Below are 27785 nucleotides of genomic sequence, written 5' to 3'. Positions count from 1 at the left end.
ATGGATGGAACTTGAAGTCACTGTGCTCAGTAACATAAGCCAGACACAACAGGACCAATATCGTGTGACTCCACTTACATGAGGGCGCCGAGAAGAGTCAAATACGGAGAGACAAAAAGTAGAATAGTGCTTACCGGGGCTGGGGGAGGGGCGGCAGGCCCCTTTGCTGTTTAATGGGGGCGGAGCTTCAGTTGGGGAAGATGAAAAAGTTCTGGAGACGGATGACCGCACAACAGTGTGAATGTACTTAACACTATTGAACTGGACACTTAAAAATGGTTAAAATGGTAAATTTCATGTTATTTATATTTTACCATAATAAGAAAACAAAACAAGAAAAGAAAAAGAGGAAATGTGTCCATCCATTCTTGTGGGGAAAAACACACCTTTTTCCAGAGCCCTAAAACATTTCCCAAATCACCCAATTTGTGTTGAAATTTCCTGGGCTTGTCTCAGCCTAGAATGGAATCTAGGGGGGATACTGTCTTCAAATCCATTCAGTTTGGAAGAATAAATTGGGAAGAATTACTGTACCTGATGTGAAAACTTACAATATAGTTGGAGTAATCAAGGCAGCATGGCTTCATGGAAGGACAGACAGACAGATCAGTGGAACAGGGTGCGGAGCCTGGGAACAGACCCACACAAACACCCCCAAATGCTGTTGACAAAGCTGCAAAGGCAGCTCACTGGGGGGACGGTTGTCCCCAGCAGTTCAGTCTTTTTTTTTTCCCAACATCTTTATTGGAGTATAATTGCTCTACAATGGTGCGTTAACTTCTGCTGGATAACAAAGTGAATCGACCACACGTATACACATGTCCCCATATCTCCTCCCTCTTGCGTCTCCCTCCCACCCTCCCTATCCCACCCCTCTAGGTGGTCACAAAGCACCGAGCTGATCTCCCTGTGCTATGCGGCTGCTTCCCACCAGCCATCCTTTCTACATGTGGTAGTGGGACGAACAGTCTTTTCAGCAAGGGGTGCTGGGGCCACTGGGCACCCATAGGTTGAAAATGTGAGCCTCAACATCATAGAAAAATCCACGTGCTCATCAACAGCCACTAGGACACGCCAGTGAAATCCACGGTGAGGTGTCGCCCCAGACCCACGAGAACAGCTGAAATGCAGAGCGACAATACCAAACACCGGCGAGGCTGTGGGAAGCTGGCCTGTCTCTCTCATAAGTTGCCAGCGGGAATGCAAAATGGAGCGGCCTCTCTGGAAAAGAGTCCGGCGGTTTCTCTAAAAACTAAACATGCGCACCGTACAATCTGGCATTCGCACACCCGGGCCTTTATCCCAGAGAAATGAAAACTGGCGCTCCCACAGAACCTGTACCTGGAAGCTCACAGCAGCTCTATTTGTAACAGCCCAGACTTGGAAACGGCCCACATGTCCTTCAACAGGTCAGTGTGTGAACAAAACGTGGCCCGTCCATACCACTCAGTGACCAAAAGGAACCAACACTGATCCGTGCAACAATCTGGGTGGATCTCAAAGACATTCTGCTGAGAAAAGCCATTCTCAAAGGTTACAGACCGAGGGGCTTCCCTGGTGGCGCAGTGGTTGAGAGTCCGCCTGCCAATGCAGGGGATGCTCGCCGCAACTAGAGGAAGCCCGTGTGCAGCAACGAAGACCCAACGCAGCCAAAAATAAATAAATAAAATAAATAAATTTATTTAAAATAAAATGGTTAAGAATCCCACGATGGTCATAGTAGAGCAGAGGACGAGTGTGGTAGCCCCTCTAAACCCAGGGTCCCGAGTGACACCCATGAAGCTGGCCTGTCTGTCTCACTACAGAGGAACATTGCCAACATCTGCTCTGGGGGGTCAAACATCAACTGCTTTTTTAAATTTTTTAATTAATGTTAATCTTACAGCAAAACATTTAGAGGCGGTTATTAAAGTGTTTCTGGACACACTTTGAACAGAAATTATTCAGTACGAGGACACAACATGGGTTCACTAAAAAGAAATCATCCCAGATTAGACTCATTTTCCTTTTTGGTGGGATATCTGTTGGGGGTGGGAGGTGCTATGCATGTGTGGGTGCCCCAGCCCTTCCGCTCAGGCAGTCACCCCACACTCACCCCATAGTATCAGGGACAGTCTGTGACATTCCTTCTCTTCATGCAGGAAGTCAAAAATTTTAAGTGTAGTTTCGAGTTTTCTCATTTCTCAGATATCTTGATAGCTCCTTTGAAAGTCTGCTCCATAAGCCTTGTAGTTGGGTTGAGAAGTTCTGTTTGAAAGTTACTTCCCAGTTATTTGGGGTTTTTCTCAAGCCGTTTCAGAGGCTGTGCGTGAGGTTGAGTTGTGTTGGTGTTTATGTCGGATACAGCAATTAAATTTGGTACAAACGTAGGTAGCAGCTATAGTTTCTGGCTCCACAGTGGGCAGTGGGTGAACCCCCATCTCATCCCCCAGGTTCACATCTACACTTTGCAGTTCCTGGCAATTTGAGAATCCCAGTGAGCGCTATAGTTTGGAAGCATCAACTGTCTTCTGCCGTCTCCGCTGGACGCTGGATTTATTTATTAAACAAAATGTGAGATGCCGCCTCCATGGGTGGCATCAGTGGGGTGCCCGGGCCTGGTCGGAGTAAACAGCATTGACCTTTGCTGCTTCTGGTAGCGCAGACCGATTCTTGCTGAAGTAGGAAGGGCTGGAGATGGATCCAGGTTCAGCCTGTGCCTGGCCTCCCGTCACCCAGCTCTCAGGCGGACCTTGGGGAAGACACGCCCTGAGCTGGGGCCACGGTGGGTAAGAGCTGTAGCTGCCGTGGGATTCAGGCGGGGCTGGGGCCCCAGTGCAGGGGGCTCAAGTGCGGCGCTGGAGGGGGCCCGGCCTGCAGGGTGGGGATCTGGGCCTGCCCCTGAGTGGCCATGGGACCACGACCGCCGTGCTTAGTGTTTCCAGACCTCCTTCTGTTTAAAATGAAGAGACCGGACAGGATTGTTTTGAAGATCCTTTGCAGCTCTAATCGCCCACAAGTCTACAAGGAGGAATTTCCTAACATAAAAATCTGTTCAAAGATAGAACTGGTGGCCTCAGAGAGTGCGAGGGGCTGTGTGTAGTCCAGGGGGTCCTGTAATAAGAGGGGAGTTTGGGCAACCCCTTAACAGAAAGCAGCTTCTCTCTACTTCCGACATAAAGTGAATTCCTCACAGGGCTTCTGCTCTAAACCAAACAAATCTAATAAAAGGTAGTTTACTCAACCTCCTTATGCCCTGTTCCTGTTTGGAAAGCAGAGGAAGCAGGCAGGTGTCCTTTTCGGGCAGACCAGAGGGAGGCAAAGGAATGACTGGACAGCCTGGGGCTACAGGGAGGAAGCGTCTGGGATGGGCCAGCAAGGAGCTGCCAGGACACTGTCAATGTTCCAGGGACACTGGCCCTGAACCGGGGTCGGGGCTGAGCAAGGGAGCGGGGAGGCCCTGGGGAGGCTGGTGCCGGGGAGCCAATGAGCAGTGACCGGGCAGTGGGCAGGCCTTGGTGCTGGGCGGACTGGCTCAGGCTTCATCCTGGGCTAAGAGGAACCTTGAGAGGTTCTAGGCAAGGGAGCAACAGTGACCAAAGCAGTGCCCAAGACTGCAGGGATCTGGTGTGGAGCAGCCTTTAAAATTAAAAAACTTTCTGTGTGTGCGATAAAAAACATATAACAGGGCTTCCCTGGTGGCGCAGTGGTTGAGAGTCCACCTGCGGATGCAGGGGACGTGGGTTCGTGCCCCGGTCCGGGAAGATCCCATGTGCCGCAGAGCGGCTGGGCCCGTGAGCCATGGCCGCTGGGCCTGCGCGTCCGGAGCCTGTGCTCCGCAACGGGAGAGGCCACAACAGTGAGAGGCCCGCGCACCGCATAAAACAAACAAACAAACATATACCATAACACTTACGATTTTAACTACTGGTAAGTACACAATGCAGTGACACTGAAGTCACAGCGTTGAACAATCATCACCACAATCTACCTCAGAAGTTTCCTGTCATCCCCAACAGAAACTCCATTCTACATTCTGTCTGTACTTCTTTTTTAATTAATTTTTTATTGTGATAAAATTTACATAAATGTTACCATTTTAACCATTTTTTAGTGCATAATTCAGCGGCATGAAGTGCATTCACATTGTTGTGTGACCATCACCACGGTTCACATCCAGAACTTTTTCATCTTCCCAAACTGAGACTGTCCCCGGTAAACACTAACTTCCCATCCCCCTCCTCCCACCGCTGACAACCACGCTCCTACTTTCTGTTCCTGTGAACTTGCCTGTTCTAGGGACCTCCATAAGGAGTCACACAATATCTGTCCTTTGGGGTCTGGCTTAATCACTTAGCATAATGTCTTCAAGTTTCCTCCGTGTTGTATCTTGTGTCAGGATTTCTTTCCTTTTTTTGTTTTAAGGCTGAATAACATTCCATCTTATGGATACTCTGTTTCATCTGTTCACCCATCGATGGACACTTGTATCGCTCCTACCTTTTGGCTTTTGTGAATAGGCTGCCACGAACGTGCGTGTACAGGCATCTCTTTAAGACCCTCAGTTCTCCGGGGTATAGACCCAGAAGTAGAGCTGCCAGGTCATCTGGTAGGTAGTTTAGTTTAATTTTGGAGGGAATTGCCATATCACTTGCCGGTAGCCTTTGAAAGAGCCCCACAAGCTATACCCAGAGAAGAGGCAGAAGAGCCTGGAAGGCAGGAGAGGTGGAGCCAGGCCGGGAGCCGGGCAGCCCGGGGGTCTACCCAGCTGGCCGCAGCCAGGCTGCGTGAGCCCGTGTATGCGGCATCCCGCTCTGAGCTCTGTTTCCTTCCCATCCATTCGTGGAGTGCGGTTTTATTGAGCACCTAGGATGCGGACACTCTTGTATGCAGAGGGTACGCTGATGAGAGAACAGATGTGAGCCGCATCCGTCTGAAACGCAGATGGGACCCCGGTCCGTCGCGTGGCCAGGGCTGGCTTGGCGTCCAGCTCATCGCAGGCACTTAATCAGCAGCCCCTTCCTGCCCTCCGCTTGCAGCCGGGCGACCGAGGGCACCGCATGTGCTCTACAAGTAACTCCCTTCTCAGTCTCGTTTCTTAAGCTCACAGGGGCCCACCCGGCAGGACGACCACAAACCACTTTGGTGGTGGTGGGAGCTGGTGGGCCGGGGGGCTGTCCCAGGGACGTGAGTCACCCCCGGCAACGGCAACTGATGCAAACCTGGACGCAGACCTCACAGGGGCCCCCGGAAGAGCTGGTGAGACACAGACGTGAACCCCGGCGTCGGGCCAGGAGGGTGCCCTGCAAGCCACCCGGCTGCCCACAGCTGGGGCTCTGAGTCCGGGAGGCTGAGGAGGGAGCGTGAGGGCGCGCGGAGGGGAGGATCCGTGCACGCGGGCCGCCCCGCGCTCCTGCCCGGCCGCGTCCTCCCCCTCGGATGCCTTCCGGATCAGCTCCGGAGCCTCGCCCCAGACACGGTCCAAGTTGGCCACAGCTGCACGTGGGGCCGTTGGGCTTTTAATAGTTTATGATTTAAATCTTGCCTCTTAACACCTTCTTTGCAGGCCTCCGAGGGGAACAAAAATGTGGAATTTGTTCACTCATTTCCTTCATGGCAGGGAGACCCTCTGGGCCAAAGCCTGTGGGTACGTGTGCGTGTGAACACGCAGTTTGGTTGTGTGGCTGTCCGTACACACACGCGCACACACATCCACATGCACACGCTCAGGGGGAGGGGAGGAACCTTTAGAGAGACTGGCTGCCACCGCAGTCCCTGGCAACTTCCCCGAACATCAAACAAGCCTTCAGCACGAAGACCCTCCTCTGAAGAAGCGACACCTGCCTTAGGCGCCGGGTCTCTACCCGCCGCGGTCGGCGACGCAGGAAGGAGCCTCCTCAGACTGCTCAGAAGCTGCTGGAAAGAAAGGAAAGTCTCAAGGCCCCAGAGGACCCGGTCCCAGGGGAGCCGATGGTGAGGCCACGGCAAGGCCCTCAGCAGGGTCCCGGCCTCCAGGCTCAGTCCCAGCTGCCCCCCTCCCCGCCTGGAGGCAGGACTGTGACTGGGCGGGGGGCAGACAGCGTCCCCCCAGGCTGGCCCTCGGGGGAGGTCTCCTCCTGACAGCCACCCGGCCAGTACACTTGCAGCCACACGGGCCGGAACCGGGCCCGCTGTGGGACGGTCCTGGAGTCAAGGCTCGTGGGAGGCCGCCGAGAGCACGGCAGTCCCAGTGAGCACAGGTATGCGCCACTGCATGCAGGGGCCCCAGAGAAGGAGGAGCCGCACACCTGTCCTCGGGGTCCTTCCAGCCGCAGGCCTGGGCGGGGAGCGGGCTCAGCTGCCGTCCTGGATGGGGACACCGCACCTCCCGCAGGTTCCGGTCCACGTCGGGGGCTGCGGGCTGGAGCCCACGGCGTGACGTCCTGGCTCAGGGACCCGGCATCAGGCTCCAGTCTCCCAGGTCCCTTTTGCCAAATGGGACAAAGTCCGCATTCAGGAGCCCATCCCCGTGGGAGGGTAGCACGGCCACGGCTGATGAGGCAGGCGCGTTGGCATCTGGGTTTTTCCCTCTACAGCGGAAGCAACATGCTTGTTGGCATCTGACGCCCCTGGGGGAGGGCACTGCAGCCAGGATGGGGGGGCCTGGAACAGGGCAGGTGAAGAGGCCCGTGACCCCCCGCAGAAGACTTCCCACTCCAGGTCCCGCGTCCCCCATCTGTGGGAGTGGGCATCCTTACCTCTATTTTTAAAATGAGGAAACTGAAGGTGAGAGAAGCCAGGTGGACCCTCCAGGGCCACACACCCGACCCGCAGTACAGACCGGACGGAGACTCCGTCTTCCGACTCCTGGCACACCAGCCTTCCCGCTCATGGCCAAGGGCCCCACGGGCCAAGCCCTACTTTGCCCTGGTTGCCTGCCCGTCCAGCAGGGTGGGGATACTGCTCCCCGTACCTCCGCAGGCCCGCAGAGGCCAAGCGTGGGGAGGGGCCGGGCAGCCTGGAGACTCGGTCCCTCAGTGGCCCCCCGGACAGGAAGGCTGAGTGGCTACTCGAGTTTTCTTTTTCCCTAAAGCATCAGGTGGCTCATCCTGACGTCCACACTATGGTGACAACCCAAGGAGAGCCTGGCCGAGCCCTCCAGCCGCCCTCCTCCGCGAGCTGTCCGGGCGTGGAGGCCCTGCCGTCATGCTCGGGAGGCTGCCCGCTGCCCACCCAAGCTCCAGGCAGGGATGCCGCAGCTTCCCGCCAAAGCCCGACGGGAATCTTGAGAAATAAATTCATGGGTGGATGCTGTCCTTGCCCTCCCGGGACCGCAGAGCACGTCCCTTCAGGCACAGGCAGCCTGGGGACGCCCAGGACAGGCAGCGGGTGCCAGGTGCCGTATGGATGGTGGCAGGAAGGCAGGGCGGCCCTCCTGGCCCAGGTGCCCGGGGGGCCCCCCGCCCGGTTCCTGCTGGTGAGAGCGTGACTCCCCTCTACCCTCTGAACCCCCACTGGCCTCGATGCCCCAAACCCTCCGGCCAGGGGAGGTGTCCCCACATCCTCAGCCCCTCCCTGGCTCTGAGCCCTGGACTGGCCATGAGCCACTCAGAGAACAGGGAGGGAGGCTGGGGACACCGACAGGGGTCAACCCCTAGGCCCCTCACTCCCTGCTGTGTAACCGGGACCCGGGCCCAGCCTCCTCCCAGTGCGTCCCACAGCCTCGGGCTGGCGGACCGCTCCCTCCCAGCCCGGACACCCAGCTGCCTTTCCCCGGTCAGCTCCCCGCGGTGGCTGCAGGGGGGACCTGGGCGCGTGTGCCACGCTCCCTAGCAGGCCTTCCTCTCCAGGGCATCGCAGGCCTCCGGGCACTGACCTTGGGCCCCGCCGTGCCCTCCAGCCGAGCGAGTGACCTTGCCCTGGGGACACCAGACCACTCGCCCGTGTCCCTTCCTGCCCCCCCATCCTTGAACCCCTCTGCTGGCAAAACTGTCTTCCAAGGTCAAACTTGAGGCCTGTGGAGAGCATGGCCTGCCCTCCTCTGCCCACCTCCCCTCCCCACCCCACCCCCGTGGACCCCGCACGCCCAGAGAGGTGGCCACTGACGGGGGTGGAGAGCACAGCTCTGGAGACAGAGCCCCGCCGTGGACGAGGGCACGGCCCTGGGAAAGCTGTGTGGCCGCCCTGGGCTCACCTGTGAAATGGGGCAAGAGGACCTACCGCTCGCGACGGCCACGAAGGTGCCACGAGACAAACACGTGATGCGCCGAGTCCTGAACTGGCGCCCAGGCCACGGTCCCGGGCGCCCGACGCTGAGCCGCTGAGCGTGGGTGAGGGATCCGGGGGTCTTGGGGGAAGGTCCGTGTGGGATCCCCGCAAGCACCGCTGCAGGGTGTGAATGTTTAAGAAGACACACACGGTGGACACAGCAGTGTGAAGAGCTGGGTACCCAACGCCCGGCTTGGACAATGGCTCACAGCGTCTCCCTGTGTCCACATCTTGCTCGCCACTGCCTCCGCGGCACACGGGCTGGATGATCTTAAAGCAAATCGCAGACGTGAAGAAAGCAATTCTACGCTTCCCACTCTTAAAGCAGCTTTCAAACAGGTGAAACAGGATCATCATTATCCCCGTTACAGCTTGTGACCTAGAGAAGGTTGGGAGATGAGGTCGAGGGCGGCCGAGGCTCCGGGCTGCGAGTCCAGGGTCCCCCCCGGACACCTGGGAAAGCGTGTGGATCTCAGGCCAGCGTCCTCAGAATGGCCCCTCACCCAGGGTCTAACCAGCCCCTAACTGTCTTTGGGTCAGCCCGAGATGCTCCAAACAATCGCAATCTTCTCCGGATCCAGAGAAAAACCAAGTGAATGGACGCAATTATCCACTGAAACGTCTCCTCTCACGTATTTTCCTTAAACCTCGGGGTCTCTGCATCCCTCTGTCTGCAGCTGAGCTGGTGACCACCGGGTGCAACAACAAGCAGTGAGACAGGATGAATGGAAAACCCTGGGACAGCGACCACTGCCACCTGACGGCTGGCTGTGGACACACCTGCTCATGCTGGTGATTCCGTGCAGCAAAATCCACATCCTGCCAGCAAAACTGTTCCTGCTTTACAAGGGAAGGACGGGCAGCAGCGGGTCGTCAGCCCTGTGAGCAGCGCCGCGTCCCAGGCTGGAGCGGGTGAGGCCGGGCAGAGCCGGGCGTGGCAGGGCTACGGGTTGGCGGCACTCGGCCCCCAGTGCCAACGCCCGGGTCGGGGGCCAGCAGGACCCGCACGAGAGCAGGCCAGCCCCACGTGGGAGACAGAAACAAGCGAAGCAGAAAACCAGCTCTCACCAGAGCGCCCAGAATAATTTCTCCCTGCGCACCAGGCCCAAGGCAAATGCCAGGGCTGGAGATTTCCTGAGCAGACGGCTCGGCGGCCTGGTCCTCCTGGCACCCGCCTTCTGTCGGCTGACGCAGCTCACGCCTCTGAGTCTACACGTGGGTGCACGTCCCAGGGGAGCTCCAGCACCCCCTGAACCAGACCCTCTGAAGCCGCGCCCGCCCCGTGGGCACTTGTTCTAAGCCCTGGAACCGTTAGCGCTGAATCGGGGACAGGGGCTTGGGCCTTGGTGTGCGGACTGTGAAACACAACGAGGGGGTTGCCAAGCTGGAGTCCAGGTGGGCACCCAGAGGGGCGCCCCCTTCTCCGCGTCAGGGCCAGGGTGCTGTCCACTCTTCCTCCCTCCCCTGACCCGGGCATCCCTGCATCCCTGGTACCCCGAGTGGGGCTGACCTCGTGGGGACCGCGGGCCTCTCCTGCTTTGCAAAGCATCTGAGGACACATTCCACTTGGATGAGCAGACTGCATGAGGCTCAAAGAAAGACACAGCACATGATTTTTAAATAACTTTATAATTTCCTGATGGATTTAGTTTGTGAATAAAAAAGAAAAAAAACGAACAAAGTGTTTACAATAATTATCAAGGCAAATCCGACTCTAACTCAGTTTCTCTGTAACGTCATGATCGTGTCAGCCGCACGACGGGGCAGGTGCACAGCTGGAGGCAGCGGTGCGTTCGCTCACAGACCCCACCCCTCAGCAGCTACTGCTGCCAGAAGGAACTCAAGCTACAGGGGGTCAGTGCCCGGCGCCCTGGGGCCTCATCAAAGGGCAGCTCTCCCTCTGGAGCAGCGGGAGCCCGCTGCACACCCACTGGGCTCGGAGGCCCCGGGCCGCCCTCAGGGGTCCACCGTGCTGAGGTGGAGAGCACAATACTGCTGTGGGAGGGTGGGGGGCTGCCCCAGCCCGGGGGGGCTCTCTGGCTTTGGCAGGGGCCACCTCCTTTCCTGGCCAGGCCACTGCTAGGGCCCAGACGGATGGCCTGGGCCTGGGAGACCTGGGCTCTAAAAAGCTTTCAGGGAAAGGATCCAGGAACTGAAGCCAAAGGAACTGGGCTCTGAGGAGGACTCCCCCATCCAGATCATAGGCTCCAGGCTGGCCGGGGCTCGGCCCGTCTTGGATGGGCCACGGGATGATATAGCACCAAGTGGGCAGGAAGAGGTCCGGCGCCAGGCCCAAGTGACCACACAGCATCCGGCACACGGGGCTGCAGCCAGTGTGGGCTCACAGATCTGGAAACACCCCGCAGAGGTCCTGAAGGTGGACGGGCAAACCAGGGCCCAGGAGCCTGTTCCCCTAACTCAGCGGTTGCCTCCTTCCCTGGGTGGTCGCCTGCCTGGACCATGGCCACCGTGTTTCCCCAGAGGCCAGCTCAGCTGCCATCCCAGCCAACTCGGGGGGATGGAAGGAGCCTGGCTGCCCCATAGCTTGAATTCCTTTATTAACATGATATTGGAGGGATTTTTTAAAACACAGCTCTTTAATTTTTCAGTCCTACAACTACTTTGTAATATCTTAATAATCTCAACAGTGGACACAAGGTAACCGCCCCAATTCTCTGAACCACACAGACAACATCGACAAGCAGAGAAACAAAAGAGGAGGTGGGTGTGGGACAAAAAACCACTCCCCCCAAATCAATCCCTAAAACCACCCCTCCCCCAAGAGTCAGGAGGAGAAATACCTACAACAGGGTCACAGCACTCGCCAAACACGTTGGAAAAACCCAGGAGACACTTGGTTACAGTTTTGACACTAAAAAGTTTGGGAAGTTTTTGCTTAAAAAGAGTAAGACAGCCATTTTGTTCAGAAGGATTCCCCTGGATGTCTTCTTCTTGCCCAAATGTTCCCTTAGTTCACGTGGGGGAAACACCAGATTCCTCTGAAGACACTTATCCGACGGTGCATCCCTGCCAAGAAGCCGGGGCCGGCAGTGCAGGCGGGCCCAGGTCTGCTCGGCCCAGCTGCCCGCTCCCCCGGCCCCCCACGCCCTCCCCTCCCCTCCCGCAGCCCTGGGCTCCCGCCGGTGGGAGACGAAGCTGCGGGGGCGGGACGCAGGGTCCGTGGGGACTCGGGAAAAACCACTCGAGGGCCACGTCTGCATGGCCACGCCCTCCTCCGCTGCTCTTGCCTCAACGGCCCCGAGGCCACCCGTGGGCCTGTGCTTACACAGTGGGCGCCACAGGAGGGCGCGCGGGCGGGATCAGCAGGGCTCCAGCAGCCAATCCCAACGCCGATCCTGACCACCAGCCATCGCCCAAAACTTGGAGACGACTTCCTCTTCTCCTCTCCCTCTGAGGAGCAGGTGAGCCGGTGGCTCCTGCGGAAACCCCACAGGCCTTTATGGACACACAGGGCCGAGCCCCGTCGCCTCCAACCACCCTGGAGGTGCCTCGGGTCCCGTCTGCTTCACTAGTATTTCTAAAGCCCAAGTGTCAGGAAGAGAGGCGCCTTCGGATGGTAAGGTACACGGTCAAGGTTAGAGCCGAGGTGGATTTGGGGATTCCCGTTCCCATTTCTTCACGTGTTAAAGCCCACTTAAAATCTTTTCCATTTCAAACGGTGTCCAAGTCCTTGCAAACCTCAGTCCAGACACTGCATCAAGAGCTCAGTGAATGCTTGGGATGGAGGTACATGGGAAGAGGACACGGCCGCATTGTCCTTCTTCTGTCCTGAGCCCCAGGGCGGATGCCACCCACTCTCCCTCTTGCTTCCCCCTTCATGATGACTTTGATCTGGGTACAGAGCTGCAGGTGCTAAGGGGAACGAGACTTGCCAATGGGATGGCGGAGTTTGGTGAGCATCACTGGTAACCCGCAGTGAGTTTTCAAGGTTACAGATCCTCGGCAGCAGCTGCATGAACTTGTGAAACCATGAATATCAGAAGAGGCCACGGAACGGCAGGTCCCGTGTGATGGGAATCGTGCATTTAGCAAATGTTGGCTCAGTGGATGACCTAAACTTCGTAAGACACTCTAAATGCTAAAAACTATGTTAACTTTGCCTGTGGTATAAAGGCAGCTCCTTGTTCACTATTAAACTTTAGCCAGAGCCGACTTTCATCCAGGACCCAACAGCCCCTAGAACCATCTGAGATGCCAGGACGACCACCCAGGAAGCACCGAGGAGAGTCCCGCTACGCTTCAGAGACAGACAGATGGCGTCTGCCCAGAAACTGCTCTTCTCAGAAGCGCTTGCCCAGAGGAATCCCATAAGGCCCTGGAGGGGAAGCCACAGGAAGGAGAGCAGGCAGGAGGGCAGGTGGCAGGGGTGGAATCTGATGGGTGACGTGGAATCAGCGGGACCCGGGAGACCAGCTAGAGAGAAGCCGGCCAGGCCCGCCGCTGCTCTGCACGTGGCCTCTGGGTCCTGTTCCCTGTTTGCTGTGGTCCCGGGGAGGGTGTCTTTCTACTGCAGTTCTTGCTCTGTGGTGGACAGTGTGAGATTCCCGGACTCCAGCCCTAAAATCCTGGGGGCTTTCTACATGATTTATGGGCAGTGCCGTAAACAAACGGGACTGAGGTAATTGACCACAAACGGTCACCACTTGCTGTCTAACCTCCGCTGCACCCCCTCTCCAGCCAGCCTGGCTATCAGGAAGCATCTCAGTAAGAAATTTACGAGCAGAGTCCATTTAAACCTTCGGTAAGGAGTACTCGACAGCTTCTCACAGGGAGTCGGGGCAGCTGGAGATGTGACCATATAAGTTGATGGTACAGTCACAGGCCGCTGGCGGGAAGATACAGGACTGATGGCTGTGAGGACCTAACAGGCAGCATCGGAGAACTTGGGGAGGAGAAAGGAGAAAACGCAAGACAGACCCATCGAGCCCAGCAACTCTTACCAGGATGTGAGCGTCTGGTGGGTGTCTGGCCAGAGAGGTGGTCAAGGGGCTACCGAGGTGGGTGAAGTGATCTACTTCCTGCTGCCTGATGTTTAAGGCTGCCATTATCTACGCCTGGGGAAGACGTCCACACCTTCCACGGGATTTGCAACTTTGGGGTCAATTTTCTGTTCTGCAACATGGATCTGGCTGAGTTCGACAAGGTGCACCTGGATGTCTAGAGAAAACACCATCCACCGTTGCAGCCCATTAAACAGTACACTCTCTCAGGGGGACAAAACCCCGAACCCCAAGTCACCAGATGGGATTCTGCAGGCGAGTAAGTGACTCAGCTCTCTGCCCCCCAAGACCCATAAATTCCATTATAACGAGAAATGCTGATCTGTGGAAGATTTTCCTGGAAGAGATACCTTCTACTAAGATGGGGGAGGGGAAGGGTGTGCCTCTTACTGCTCTGACTTGACCAGGTGGGTCTCACAGAATCCTCGACTGCCCTCGCTCCCCGCAGACAGGCTTTCTTCCAGGATGGGTGCCCCTCTGACTGGACCAGGTGGGTCTCACAGAATCCTCGACTGCCCTCGCCCCCCGCAGACAGGCTTTCTTCCAGGATGGGTGCCCGACAGCGGCTTGCACACAGGAGGCACTTCATCGCGATTATCCGAATGCAAGAAAGGGGGAAGGGATGCGCGTGGGAAGAGAAACACTCATCCGAAGCAGAAGCTCTGGTTCAGCAGGAAAGCTGAAGGGGGGAGGCTGGGCCGCCTGAGCGTGGAGCACGGGCGGTGGGGTGAGGCAGAAGCACGCTTTGGGGCCTAGACTGCTGACGAGGGAGGTGTCTGGGAGAAGCCGGCCTGACCCCGAGGACCGGTCGCCTTCCACAGAAGCAGAGCTGCGGGGGTGACCACACTGCCCTCTTCTCTTTCAGTGACAGATGTGATCTGACACACCAAGGTCCTCAACAAGAGGGGCTCGCCCCAGAGGCTAGGAGAAGCGCAGGCACCAGGGCGGCACGGACGCCAGGACCTCCAAGCCCCGGCGCAGCCTGCCCGCAGTCCCGCACAGACGGCCCTGGTGGAGAGTAACCAGGACGGATGGGAAAGAGAAGAGCCGGTCGGCTCTCTGTCCCTGTTCTCTCTCCCCGCCGTCTCCTTTGTTAATACTCTTTTTGAGATTTTTTTGTCTTTTTTACCCTTTTACGAGAAAGCACCTGTTGTGACATTAGAACACGCGGCGCCCTGGTCTGCAGGGAAGGCGTCTCTCGGTGAGCTGAGCTCTGCAGAGCCCAGACCTAGTTCTCACGCCACGGACAGAAGGGAGGAGGGCTCTGCCCCGTGTCCCTCTGTCAGGGCACGGCCGCCCGCGTCCACGGTGTCGCTGCCGATGGCTGGATGGCAGCTCTCCACGGAGGCTCGGCCCCTCACCCGCCCTGGACAGCAGGACAATTCGCGCAGAGACGACAGTGGAAGACAGGAGGACAGACGCAGAAACGGTGCTGGAGCCACACTCGCGGGACTAACCGAGACAGGGCAGAGTCTGGAGTGTGTGCCTGCTGCCAAGAGCCGTCTGAGCTCCCCCTCCTCGTGCTTCTCCCTCCTCGGCTCCTGGGCTCATCGAGCGGGCTACGGTACTGGGCTGGCCGCTCCCCACGGAGACAGTCACGAAGACTCTTCCAGGGCGCTGACCACCTGCTCCAGGATGTCGGGGCAGCGGTCTGCTATCTGCTGCAGGACGGCGTTGGCAAACTCCTGTAGCTCTGAGTTGTCCCGCTCACCCTTCTCTAACTCGTTCTGAAGCTGCAAGGAGAGACGGATTCAGGAAAAATAAAACAACCCTACTGGCACTGAGTTAAGAATTGTTGTTCACCAACAAAGAGATGACATTTGCAACAACGTGGATGAAACTGGAGGGCACTGTGCTCAGTGGAATAAGCCAGACAGAGAAAGGTACATACTGCGTGGTGTCACTTATATGTGGAATCTGGGGGGAAAAAGTCAAATCAAATTCAGAGACACAGAGAATAGAACGGTAGCTGCCAGGGGCTGGGGGTGTGGAAACGGCAGTGGGTGGGGAAAGGGACAGACTTTCAGTTATGAGATGAATGAGGTCTGAGGTCTAAGGTACAACACAATGACTAGACTCCACAACACTGTGTTGCAGACTTGAAATCCGCTAAGAGAGCAGGACTTAAGTGTTCTCATACGGAAAAAAAGGAAATCGTGAGATGACGTATGTGTTGATAACTTGACCGAAAGGATGGAGAATCCCTTCATGACGTCTGTGTACATCACACCATCAGGGTGTATACCTTGAATATATTACAATTTCGTCAATCTTAGCTCAATAAAGCTAAAAAAGAAAAGAGAAATGACAAAAAAGAGGCAGTTTCTATGTGAAGTCTTCCTGTGTCAAAACTAACAATCAGGAAAGTGTAAAAGTAAATATCAAATGTCTCTTCCTGAAAACGAAGGTTAGTGACTGGTCCAAGGCCCTGAGAGGGTGACCTGCAGAGCTGCGCTCCCACCCCAGGGCTCGTACTCTGCGAGTATTCTCCCACTGGGCGACACCATCACTCACAGGCCCAGGACAGGGAGGGGTACACGCGTGATCAGGCAGGATCTTCGTCTTGCACCCTGGTCCCTGCCTGAGGGAGGCTTCTCCACCGGCCATGTGCCACTCCCTTGCTGACTGAGCCAAAGAGAGACGCGTCTAGTCCTCTGTTTGTTTACAAGTGTATTTCCTATTGCTTTAAACACTCTCTCTGACATTCCTTGAGGCACCGAACCAGCATGTACTGAGGGCCTACTGTGTGCTAGGTGCTGAAAGATGAACGGATCTGCACGTACACAGACGATTATGACCCAGCAGGGAAAGGGCCATGACCGAGGCCTGAACACGCTTCGGGGGAGACAGGAGGATGTCCGCTTCACCCTGGAGGAAGCCGAGATGTTCCCGAACAGGAGTGTGTCCAGGAGATCAGAGACAGAAGAGGCGGTCGAGCAATAAAGCAAGTGCAGACGCGCAGAGCCACCTTGGGGCTTGGTGCAGACCTCGGGAGAGTGAGCCTCCCCTGCAGCTGACGCATCAGGTAGGGGGCTGGGTGCAGAACGACAGAGGTGAAGCTGAAGGGCCAGACTGGGGCCAGGCAGCATACACAGAGCTGTGGGGTTCGGATTTCATCTGGTTAGAACAACAAGGACGACAACAGCAGCAAGTCCTAGACCTTTAAGACAGAAGAGTGACGCGATCACCTTTATTTTCTCAGAAGACACTGGGAAGATAAAGCATGTCAGCCTGAGTGGAAGGAGGGACACGTCGAGGGAGGTTACTGTCACGAACCCGGGTAGAGTGAAGCAGGACTAAACCTAAGGTGGGCCTAGGAACAGGGGGGGACCAAGCGGGTGGGAGATTCTCCAAAGGCAGGACTGGCAGGAGGCAGGGTTATGTGAGAGAGAACAGAGAGTCAGACAAACAAGACTGAAAATACAGGAGGCAGAGCAGGTTTTAGGAGAGGAAGTAAATTAAAAATTGAGTTTAGGGGCTTCCCTGGGGGCGCTGGTTCGAGTCCTGGTCCGGGAAGATCCCACATGCTGCGGAACAATTAAGCCCGCGAGCCACAACTACTGAGCCCGTGAGCCACAATTACTGAAGCCCACGCACCTAGAGCCCGCGCTCTGCCAACAAAAGAAGCCACCGCAGTGAGAAGCCCGCACACCACAACAAAGAGTAGCCCCCGCTCGCTGCAACTAGAGAAAGCCCACACGCAGCAACGAAGACCCAACACAGCCAAAACTAAAATATATATATATATAAAAAAAATGAGATATTCATATAAAGTACAGTACAATGCCAGACACACAGAAAATGCTTGGGAAATGTTAGATGTTGTTGTCATTATTATTACCGTTGTTTTTATTAAACAGATAAGATTACCCAGAAAAGAGCATGTAGATTAAAATGCAAAAAGAATCCAAGTTTCAATTACACTGTTGACAGAACCTAGATGCTCTGAGCCAAGAATGACTATGCTGCTTTTTCAAACATCAATATAGCAAAGAGCTGGGAACAGATTTGGCAATCTTCTTTCTGCTAAACGTTGCTAAAAGACCAGGACGTGCAAGGGCCAGATTCAGACCACACGAAGTCTTGGTGTACCTCAAGCTCTGGCTGCATCATATGAATAAGAGTCTCTGAAACGGGGAAACCAGAGAGGCAAGGGGCCTTATGAACACGGCCGCATAGGCCGTAACCCAGAAATACTGCTCGGTGAAAATGCTGCAGCTCTCAGGTCTCTTCAACCAGCTGAAGTAAGTGAGGAGGTGATGAGGTTGTACTGCTTCAGTTTCTTACCTTAATCCTTCCCAGGAATTCTCTGGACAACTTTGGTTTATATTCTGAGCCAGGAATCTTCACAAGTCATGTAGCTATTGCCCATGAAATATTTTTTATTCTAATTTGGGTTCTGTTAAGTTGATAATCATGAAGTTACTAATGAATATATTTTAGTTTAACAACATTTTTTCAAGGGTTTTATTTTTCTGATTTAAAAAGTATTACACATGCATTGTAGAAAATTTAGAAAAAAAAGGCACCCCCCCCCCCAAATCACCTATAATATTAGCATCAGGAGATAACCACTTCTATATATAGTCATATATTCCTTGAGACTTTGTTTTATTATACATACATGTAATTTTAGAAACAAAATGGCAATGATATTATATAGACTATATATAAGCTGATTTTGTTTTCACCTAAAAATATACTCTAAATACATTTCCAAACCAAATCCCAAAGGCTCTTTTTGAACCTTGGTAACTGATTCTACAATTTATCCTCAAGTGTAAATATATAAAAAGAGCCAAGAAAACATTTTAAAGGAAGAAAAATGGTGTAGGACTTGCCCTACCAGATTATAAAACAGTATAGAAGCACACTAATTAGAAGAGCATTGCACTGATACAATTAGATCAGTGGGATTTAGAATATGATCAAGATGCATTTGAAACCAATGAATTGTATTAGGAAAACTGGGCCCAGCTGTGGTTAGATTCCTACTCATGTCATACGTAAACATAAATTTAAAACTGGCTAAAGATCTAAATTTAAAATTATACTGGGGCTTCGCTGGTGGCGCAGTGGTTAAGGATCTGCCTGCCAATGCAGGGGACATGGGTTCGAGCCCTGGTCCAGGAAGATCCCACATGCCGCGGAGCAGCTAAGCCTGTGCGCCACAACTACTGAGCCTGCGCTCTAGAGCCCGCGAGCCACAACTACTGAGCCCGCGCGCCACAACTACTGAGCCCACACGCCTAGAGCCCGTGCTCCGCAACAAGAGAAGCCACCGCAACAAGAAACCCGCGCACCACAATGAAGAGTAGGCCCCGCTCACCGCAACTAGAGAAAGCCCGCGTGCAGAAACGAAGACCCAGCACAGCCAAAAATAAATACATAAATAAATAAAATAAATTTATATAAAAAATAGAAATGTAAAAACACTCATTCAAAAAGTATTGATTGATTCGCCCATGAAAAGGAAGGCAGTTCTGATACATGCTACAACATGAACCATGAACACATTATCTGGACTGAAGGAAGACAGTCACGGAAGACCACACTGTACGACTCCATTTTTATGAAATGTCCAGACAAGGCAAATCCAGAGTTAGAAGGCAGATCAGTGGTTGCCCAGGGCTGGGGTGGGACGGGGTGATCAGAGGGAATGATGAAAATGTTAGAAAGCTGATTGTGGTAATGGTCGCACAATTCTGAGAACACACTAACCCTATTACATTGTACGCTGTAAACGGGTGGATTGTATGATGTGTGAATTATACCTCAAAAAAACTGTGAAAGCATACTGCCTGAGTCCTGCATGCGAAGTGCTGTAAAGGCCACAGAGAGGAATGAATGAGCGCTACAGCCTTCAGCTTGGGTAGAAAGCGGAGTTGGCAGTAGATGTTAGAAGACAGAAAAAAGGGTCATTCCAAACAGACAAACAGTAAGAGCTGACCAGGCACGGAGGAGGAGATGCGCTTGGCTGGTCCCCGAGGTTTGGGTCTCTGCAGAAGCAACGCCAGGTGTCCCCAGGCTGGCCAGGTGCAGGCACTGCCCCCAGGACCCCCCAGGCCACTCCACGCTCTCAGTGAGGTGAGCACCTCTTTACCATAACAGCGGAGACAAACTGGCGTAAGTTAAGAGAACGATGGCAGGTACAGCTAAGACGCAGGGTTAGAGGAAATAAACAGGAGACTTGGAGGAGCGGAGACTGAGAGCGGGAATGTGATTATGACCCACAAACATAAGGGGTTAAGCAGAAGTGGGAAGGGTGACGGCACTGGAGGAGGACGCTGAGCCAGAAGTGATGGAAGAAGACCAGGGGAAAAAAGCAGAGGTCGACCATAAGGCTATGGTTTTTCCAACATCTAATGAATGGTCTGCCTGGGAAAAGGTGTTTAAACACAGAGAGGGTCAGAAGAATCAAAAGTTTGGAGAAGGCAGTGTTCCTTCATTGGTGGGAGCTGCTCTCCATCCCGCAGGCCTTCCTGTCTCCAGGGGTTACGGCTGGTTTGCACTTTATCTGGAAGCAGCATTAAACGTGGGCACGGCTGAGCAGGGAGAGACCTCACTGGCACTTGATCCATCATATGCGAAAAGTTCCTGTCTTGAAAAGAACTCTCAAAGATCAGCCTTTCTTGTGAAACTGGAATTACTTTTTAAAGGAGGATTTTTGTTTTGACTTTGAAATGCAAAGCTTTAGTCATCCTGAAGTCCGAGGAGCACAGAATGTGTCGGGAACATGTGGTTAAACCTTCAGACAACTTAGGAAAGAAAGGCAATGTGAAGAAACCAAAGGAGCAGCTCTGGACAGCTGTATTACACAGCACAGGTGGGAAAACAAATCTCGAGATGGATGAGTACCTCGTGATTTTAAACTGTTTCATTAGCATGTGCAGCGCGTGTAAAAACGGAAGCTTCTGCATGGTTTCAGATGTGGCAGGTCCCATGGATGAACTGGGAAAGGTATATTCCAGCTTCTGAAACTTAATTTCTCAGATCTCACTCAAGATATTCCTGTCCCCACCCCTGCTCCCACCCTCAGGTCTGCCTATCCATCCCTCACCCCCCCCCCCAAAGAAAGGGCCCCTTGGACTTGACACCAGGAAAGAATTTCCCAAAACGCGCACACATGTGATATCTGGGATTTAATGAAAATGCTTATTACATCTTAGCCACAATGAATTATATCCTCCTCTGCCCCTCTTCCCTTCCTCGTTAAAGCTACAAATCCAAATTTGGTGGATATAAATATGACTGAGTAATCCAACGAGATCTTCTGTATCCTACTCTCTGCTTTCTAATGCTGGCAGGCCAGTTCCACCACCGCAAGTACTACAGTGAAAAACACTGTCTTCTTGTTTACTTTCTTAAAAACATTATAATTATACGTAGCATGTAGGTTTACACAATCTCCCTGCTAGATACAGATGCAATCTTCCCTGTATGTACTGAAAGCTTTGCATCTAAAGACAAACAGCAACAACCCTAAAAACATCTCCAAGTACATTAATTTCCACTAAACTTCAAAACAAACTTGTTCCCACGAATCCCGCAAGCTCCTTCTGTTATGTAAGCATTAAATCCCAGACCTCAGCATCTCCGTTTCCTCCATATACAGAATATCTAACACAAAACCTTCCTCAAGTGTCTTGGGCCTCTTTCTATTCAACCTTAAGTGAACTAAGATGCTCTGGAGGAACGGACTCTTGTAGTAAGAGATGTACAAGTATGTGCCTCCAATAGAGAAAACAGAATACAGGCTCTGCTAAAAGAAACAGGGGCTTGGACGTGTGGGTCAGGATGACCGGGAGGGCAGCGTCCTGCACGTGGGCCTGCTGCTGTCAGTGGCAAAGGGCACGGCTCAGGACGGCTCCCGGTGCCAGCAGCCGCGAGCCTGAGGACTCATTACTAGGGTAACGCAGGCCTGACACAGCCTACCTCAAAACGACCCCACGACACTGCTGTTCTGCCTCCTTCTCCAGGCTACCCTGACCACCTCCCACGTCTCTGTGCCGTCAACTAACTCTGTTTCCAACCTCTGCGCTCCCCGATCTTCGACCACAGCCTCAGACGGCACTCTCACCCCAAACTTTCTGAGTCTGCTTCTCACAGGCTAGACCAATTTTCCTTTCTTTCACCATCAAACATCTGAAAGAACAGTCTACATTTGCTACCTCTGTTTCTCATTTCCCTCCTTAACATCTCAGAATTTAGTTTTTGCCATTTCACCAAAACTGCTCTCTCCAAAGTCTGCTAAACTAAGATTTCTACGCTGAAAACCACACGACATTATTTGGAGAAGTAACACAGCTCTTAAATGGAGGGAGACGTGATGACAGATTGGAAGACTCAGTATCGTAAAACTGTTAGTTCTGCCCTAACTACCCATGGATTCAGCGTAATTCAAATCACAACCGCGGCAGGTGTGTGTGTGTAACTGACACGCTGACTCAGAGTGTGAGAGGAAATGCAGAGCCCAGAGCAGCCCGAGCGATCCTGGAGAACGATCGTGGAGAAATCTCGCTACAACACAAAGCTCTCGTTACTAACACAGCTTGAGACTGGCACAAGAACAGACACAGAGACCACAGGAACAGAACAGAGGACAAGCCCAGTCCTGGGAGTAACCTGAACGTCCCTCAACAACCGAATGATAAACTGGATATTCACGCAGCGGAGTGTCAGCGGTGAGAACGGATGAACCACACCCACGCACAACGTGGTGCTGAACGGAAGCCGGACAGCAGAGCTCAGGCTGGGTGAGTCTGGGCATATAAAGCTTAGAAACGGGCAAAACCAGCCTGTGGTGCTGCAGGCGGGCTGCTCTGGGAGGCTGCAGTTGTGGCCGGAAAGCAGCTCTGCCTCTCGTGCCCGGTGCTCGTTCCACGGGCGTGTAAACTCACAGGCTTGTACACATATGACTCATGTAGTATGCTGTGTAGGTGTCACACCTCCAAACCTAAGACTCCAAACCAAACTGAACCTCAGGGAACCCCTAACAGCACAACCTGTCGGTCGCTGGTCTTCGTCCAACACAAGCCCCCCTGGACACTTGGCCCTGGGGACACCTGCTCCGGACTCTCCCTCCCGGGCTTCCTGGCTCTCCTCTACCTGTCTGTTAGTCCATCTGTGTGTTTCTTCCCTGTCCTGCAGCTGTTCCTCCCCTTTCTGCTTCCTGCCCGACACGCAGGGGTTCCCTGAGGCCTACGGAGACTGTCCTCTGTTGCCTTGGGTCACCCTGTCCATCCTCGCTCCATGAAGTTCAATAATCATAGCAACTAACCTACTGGACATGGATCCCGGCCGGGTCTGCTCTACGTGCTTTAGTGAACCAGCACATTTAATCTATTTTCTTTGCCAACTTAATTATTTCTTTTCAGGTGGGTTTTGTAAGACTTTTTAATTTAGCAGAGAACTGCACACATATACAAAACAAAACAGTATAATAACCCGCATATGACCTAAATTTAACCATTTTCAAGGTATGTATAAGTGTAGCTCCCTTCTTTCTCCCGAGCTTCAGACTAACATGCAAATGCCTGATAAACACTTTCTTGTGAATGTTTCACTTATACATCAATTCATAGTGTTCATACTGTTTAATAAACTGTTCTTTTCACTTAATAATGACTAAAAATAGCTTTTCATGTGATTAAGTATTCTTCTAAAACCTAATTTTTAAATGGGCTGCACTGTAATCCTTTCTTTTTTTTTTTTTTTTCTTTTTCGGCACGCGGGCCTCTCACTGTCGTGGCCTCTCCCATTGCGGAGCACAGGCTCCGGACGCGCAGGCTCAGTAGTCCTTGTGCGTGGGCTTAGTTGCTCTGTGGCATGTGGGATCCTTCCAGACCGGGGCACGAACCCGCGTCCCCTGCATCGGCAGGCGGACTCCCAACCACTGCGCCACCAGGGAAGCCCCACTGTAATCCTTTTAATGGATGTATTATAATTTATTTAACTAATTCCATTATTAGAAATGTAGTTTGTTTTCAGCTTTTCACTACTATAAATATTAACGTGTTGAAATTTTCTGTACATAAACCTTTGCATATCTATGACTGTTTTCTTAGAATTCCTGGGTCAAAGGGTATACACCTTTTTAAAGTTTTTGACATGTTACCAAACTGTTCAGGACAGTTGTACTAATTTTCAGTCAACAAATAAGGGTGACCATTTCCCAGCCTCCCGGTCCACCGGGGTCACACACACACCCCAACCTTGCCAATATGACAGGGCTGCTTTCGTTTGCAGTTCTTTGTAGTTCTTTTCATTTGTGGTGAAGCCAAAAATAGAGGCGACACATTTAAAAATATATTTACTGGTCCTTTCATCTTCTGTGAAATTCCTGTTAACGCCCTTCCCAGGCCATGTTTCTTTCGGTTTAGTTTCTTCCTTGCTGATCTCCTGGTCACAGCCCTAACAGGCTCTCATATCTCAGCATCTTTTGCTTATTGCAATAGCTTCACAGTCATTTCAACCTTGGTTTGTAGGAGTAATCTTTCTAAAACAGGTTGGATTAGGTTCACTCCTCTTCCAAGATCTTAAGTGATTTCCTACCTACAACAGAGTCCAACCTCTTTGGCATGGCAGCCACCCTCCGGCCCCATCCTACTTTTCCAGTTTCATCTCCTGGTATGTCCGTGCCACCCTCTGCCTTCACTTTCACTCTGATGAGGTTCCCTCACCCTGGGGTGAGGACAATCTTACCTCCTACACCTCCCTCTTCCCCATCTAACTTATTCTTCCTGGTGGAGATCATTCGCCCCTTTTGTCTGTGGAGACATCCCTTTTCAGAGGTGAACACTGCTGAAGTATTCATTTTGGCTCCTGTTTCAAGAGTTCGCTACATGTTCAATTCCCCAACTCTTCAGCAAGCTCCTCAATGCATTCTTTTTTACATACCAAGGCTGCCTAGCAGAACAACCTGCACATAGCAGACAATCGAAAAACAACTGGAGAATGAACTAAAGGAAAAGATGCTAATCCTGGGGGAAAACACCCATAACTTTCCCAAGAGCTTTTGAAGGTAAACCTGAAGCATCTCCAAATCCAGACCGTCTGACGGTGCAGGGCTTGTAGCATCCGTGGTAACACCCACGTGGCTGACGTTCTCAAAGGACAGAATATGGCACAGCACAGGATACCAAGGTGGCCTCTGGCAGGAACTTTCTGGCTTTGTCTGCTGAATGTTATGATAATGTATTCTGTTCTTAGTAGCTATTCCAGCCCTCAGTGTAGTAATATGATTTCTAGAGGGACCCCAGCCAAGAATCACAAATGCAACAGCAACCCAATCTGGACGCTCAAAGCAACACACATGGGGAGGGTGTGTGGCAGAAAGGGGGGGGGGCATGTCAGCCTCCACCGCTGCCCAGGGAAGAAGGCATTTCAGAGAGGATACCTCACAACCTCCACACTCCACAAAAACACGTCATGAAAGGCTGACTGTGAGAGAGACCACTCCAGCTCCCTTCCTGCTTTCCACGTCAGGACAGCTGTCAGAGAGCAGAGCTGACAGTGGCAGGATGATCCGGACACAGCCGGGCGGGACGGAGGGGCAGAGGTAGAGCGGAGGACGGGCTGGCAGACCTGAAACTGCCCAGAACAGCCACCGCCAGCACAAGTCAGGGTTTCAGGGCAGGGGCGGCCTCTCTCCACAGCCGAGTCAAGGCCAAGGGAGAGCGAACAGAAACCCGTGAAAAAGGGCAGGCTTAAAGGAGAGAAAAAGCTTTATTTCACGGCAAATAGTTCTCTATTCACAGACACAGGATGAGGTGAGAGAGGAGGATGGAGGGATGGGTTTAAAGGAGGGATGGTTACAAGAAACCTGACTGAACAGACTCAGTCGTGCTTGGTAGTGACTCAGATTAATTCGTTTCTGCAGCTGGTTTGGTGGTGGGTGGGGAATTACACAACAGATGCTCAGTTTGGTTTAATCAGACACGAATCTGAACTTGACGTTTTTGACAGCTAGGTCCCAGGACGCAGAGGCCATGAGGTCTGAGCTGTAAATGGACATGATGACTGGAGCCTTCCAGAAGTGACAGTGAAGCCAAAGCGGTCCTCTATCCTGGCCGGATCCGGGCTACAGTCCCCAGCCCCAGTTAGCAGGCTGCTTAACTACATGTACCCAGGAGATATGAAGACATGAAACACCCCGAGTTTGGATTTTTGAACAACTAGAATAAATTGCAATGTATTTTGTCATAATTATCTGCTGAATAAAACATAAAACTTACATGGTCAGAGGGACCTGACAGCATGGTGGAGATTTCATGCCCAGGCAGTAAATATTTCATTTACTTTTCTACAGGAATTGGGTCACTTTTTTGCTCTGTAGAATCCCTCTAGCATTTAGTAACAGGGAAAATGAAAGTTGCCCTTGAAAAACTCCAAGGCCCTCCCTTCCTTGTATTTCAAGTCCGAGCTTGCAGCTTGAATCTCCCAGTTTCCTTCCCAAGGTCTCCCCCCACCCCAGCTGCCTACTGTTAAGAGCCTGAAGCAGCTGCCACCCTGCCCGGACTCTGCAAGATGACCGGATGCGGTGGTGACGGTGAAGTTGCTGCTGGGCCTTCCCCTCCCCCTTCCCTGCCTTGCAATGAACCCCTCTGCCCGGCAGGGTCTGGATTTGTCTTCCTAAAGAGGGAAACACTGTTGTTGCTTAGGCCAAAAGTAAACAAGGTGCCATTGCTCCTCCATGACGAATCTGGAACAAAACGATGCAATAAAAACCAGAGTCCATTCCACCAAGGGGATCCACAGTCAGTTCCACTGATGGCAACAGGCCTCTGCACGGCGATTTCCTCAAGATTCAATTGGTGAAATAAAGGAACTTCCTCCTCTCCTTCCCTCACCTCACGACAGGTAGCAAGGCAGGAGGAAAGCCCCGGCACTAAAGCCTCCCGAAGCATGAAGATCATAACTGACTTCCCAGTAGTGCCAAGAGCACGTTAAGCCTGGCGCGCAGGGGGTGCTCCCTAAACAGTTACTGAATGAATGCTTGCCATGTGCCCTGGGGGAGCTAGATTTTCCAATGGTTAAAAACTAAACAAAGATAAAAACAAACCAAGAGCTTCTCTGCTTCCCGGCTGCGGCACTGGAAGTCCTGCAGTGTGGTACTGGCCACCCCCTAGCCCCGAAGGAAATAGGCAGAGGGGTTTTTCGTGACTCTGTACTAGGACAAAGCACACAATTTAGTTTCTACACCAACCCCCTCCCCTACAAAATATCCAACAGTGGAACTACCAGACCTAAAAGCAGGCCGAGAACCAAAAGCCTAGAAGGGAGCTAACAGAACCCGCAGTTCAACTCTCCAACCTTAAAGTGAGGCGAGGTGACGGGCCTGGTGCAGTTTAGGCTGATGGAGCGTGCACCCCAGGAAACCTGGGGCTCGTCCTTCACGCCCTGACAGCAAGCGGTCAGGGACCAAACTGCTGTCTCCAGATGCACAAGTGCTCCAGAGAGAAAAAGAGGCTATCTCTCTTGCTTCAGAGGCAAGTTTTACAAGAAAGCTGGTCTTGCTGGCTAACCACCGGCCCTCTTAGAGTCGGCATGTCACTGCCACTTATCATCTTCTGAAGATTAGTGTCGGTCACGGTTTTGTGAGAGTCAACAACCTGGAGTGAACCCAGGTGAACTGGGGTCAACGGATCTAGGGACCAAAACACAGGTTGCTAACACCTGGATACAGCAGGCGCTGGAACCGGGCACCGTGACGCCACAGTCCAGGTTTAGACGGTCATCTGCACATAAACCAGCACAAACTTCTGCTTGCTGATAATTCTGTTTTGTACTTGCAGGTGTCACTAACATACTGTCTTAATTTCTAACCTACTTAGGTCTAGACACTTCTAAAATGCTGGATGCGTTCCTGCCTGAAGTATTCTTCCCTGGCTGAGATAATCTGAGCTCTTCTTTGTGCTATTCAACCTCCCAGGTTACTCTCTTTCCAGAAAGGTTCTGTCTTGATATAGGTGTTATACCTTCTCTGAACGAGTTAGGGAAGGGAGTGAACAGAGGAGGAGACAGAAGACATGGCTACAAAAGATAAAAGTGGGAAGAGACCCCCCCCCCAAACCCAGTAGGAGGTTTACATTGGGCTGATTGGCCTCCTATACATTAAATTTCAAGAATCAAGAGAATGGTGGTGGGGGGGGAAAGAACGGGGAATCCTCTCTTGTGTAAAAACCTTGCAGAACACCAAAGGAATCTGACGTATCATCCCGTTCAAACAACAAACCAGTTGTGACTACAGTTGATAACACGGTATTGTGTAACTGAAATGTGCTAAGTAGAGCTTTAAAAAAGGTAAGTAATGCAAGATGATCAATGTGTTAATTAACTTGATGAGGGGAATCCTTTCACAATGTATACGTATAGCAATCATCACACTGTCCACTTTCAACATCTTACAATTTTATCTGTCAGTCGTATCCCAATAAAGCTGAAAGGAGCAAGCCAGGTACCCACGTGCGTGGGGCGTTTAGATGCAGTGCGTCCTGAGGCAGAGACGGACCACTCCCCAGTCCAGACTTGCTGGGG

General features: G+C 52.7%; 1 protein-coding gene and 1 long non-coding RNA gene across 4 annotated transcripts in view; both read right to left on the bottom strand.

The window, feature by feature from the left end:
• Window positions 1-1664: 1664 nt before the first annotated feature.
• Window positions 1665-7943, bottom strand: LOC141275923 (uncharacterized). The gene is made up of 2 exons (XR_012324583.1): window positions 6267-7943; window positions 1665-5892 (listed from the first exon to the last, which is right to left on the bottom strand). It is a non-coding gene; the product is annotated as an uncharacterized lncRNA (long non-coding RNA).
• A 1893-nt stretch (window positions 7944-9836) lies between these two features.
• Window positions 9837-27785, bottom strand: part of ERC1 (ELKS/RAB6-interacting/CAST family member 1) — a 390663-nt gene continuing 372714 nt past the window's right edge. For all 3 annotated transcript variants that reach the window (XM_019925892.3, XM_019925893.3, XM_019925896.3), the window contains one exon: window positions 9837-14980. In XM_019925892.3, coding sequence (XP_019781451.1) covers window positions 14843-14980 — 138 coding nt within the window. In that variant the 3' untranslated portion in view covers window positions 9837-14842. The remainder of the gene's footprint in view (window positions 14981-27785) is intronic.

The sequence above is a fragment of the Tursiops truncatus genome, chromosome 11, assembly GCF_011762595.2.
Source record: "Tursiops truncatus isolate mTurTru1 chromosome 11, mTurTru1.mat.Y, whole genome shotgun sequence".
NCBI classification, from domain to species: Eukaryota; Metazoa; Chordata; class Mammalia; order Artiodactyla; family Delphinidae; genus Tursiops; species Tursiops truncatus.
Note: the sequence above shows the minus strand (reverse complement) of the source record. Positions and strands in the feature narration are given on the sequence as shown.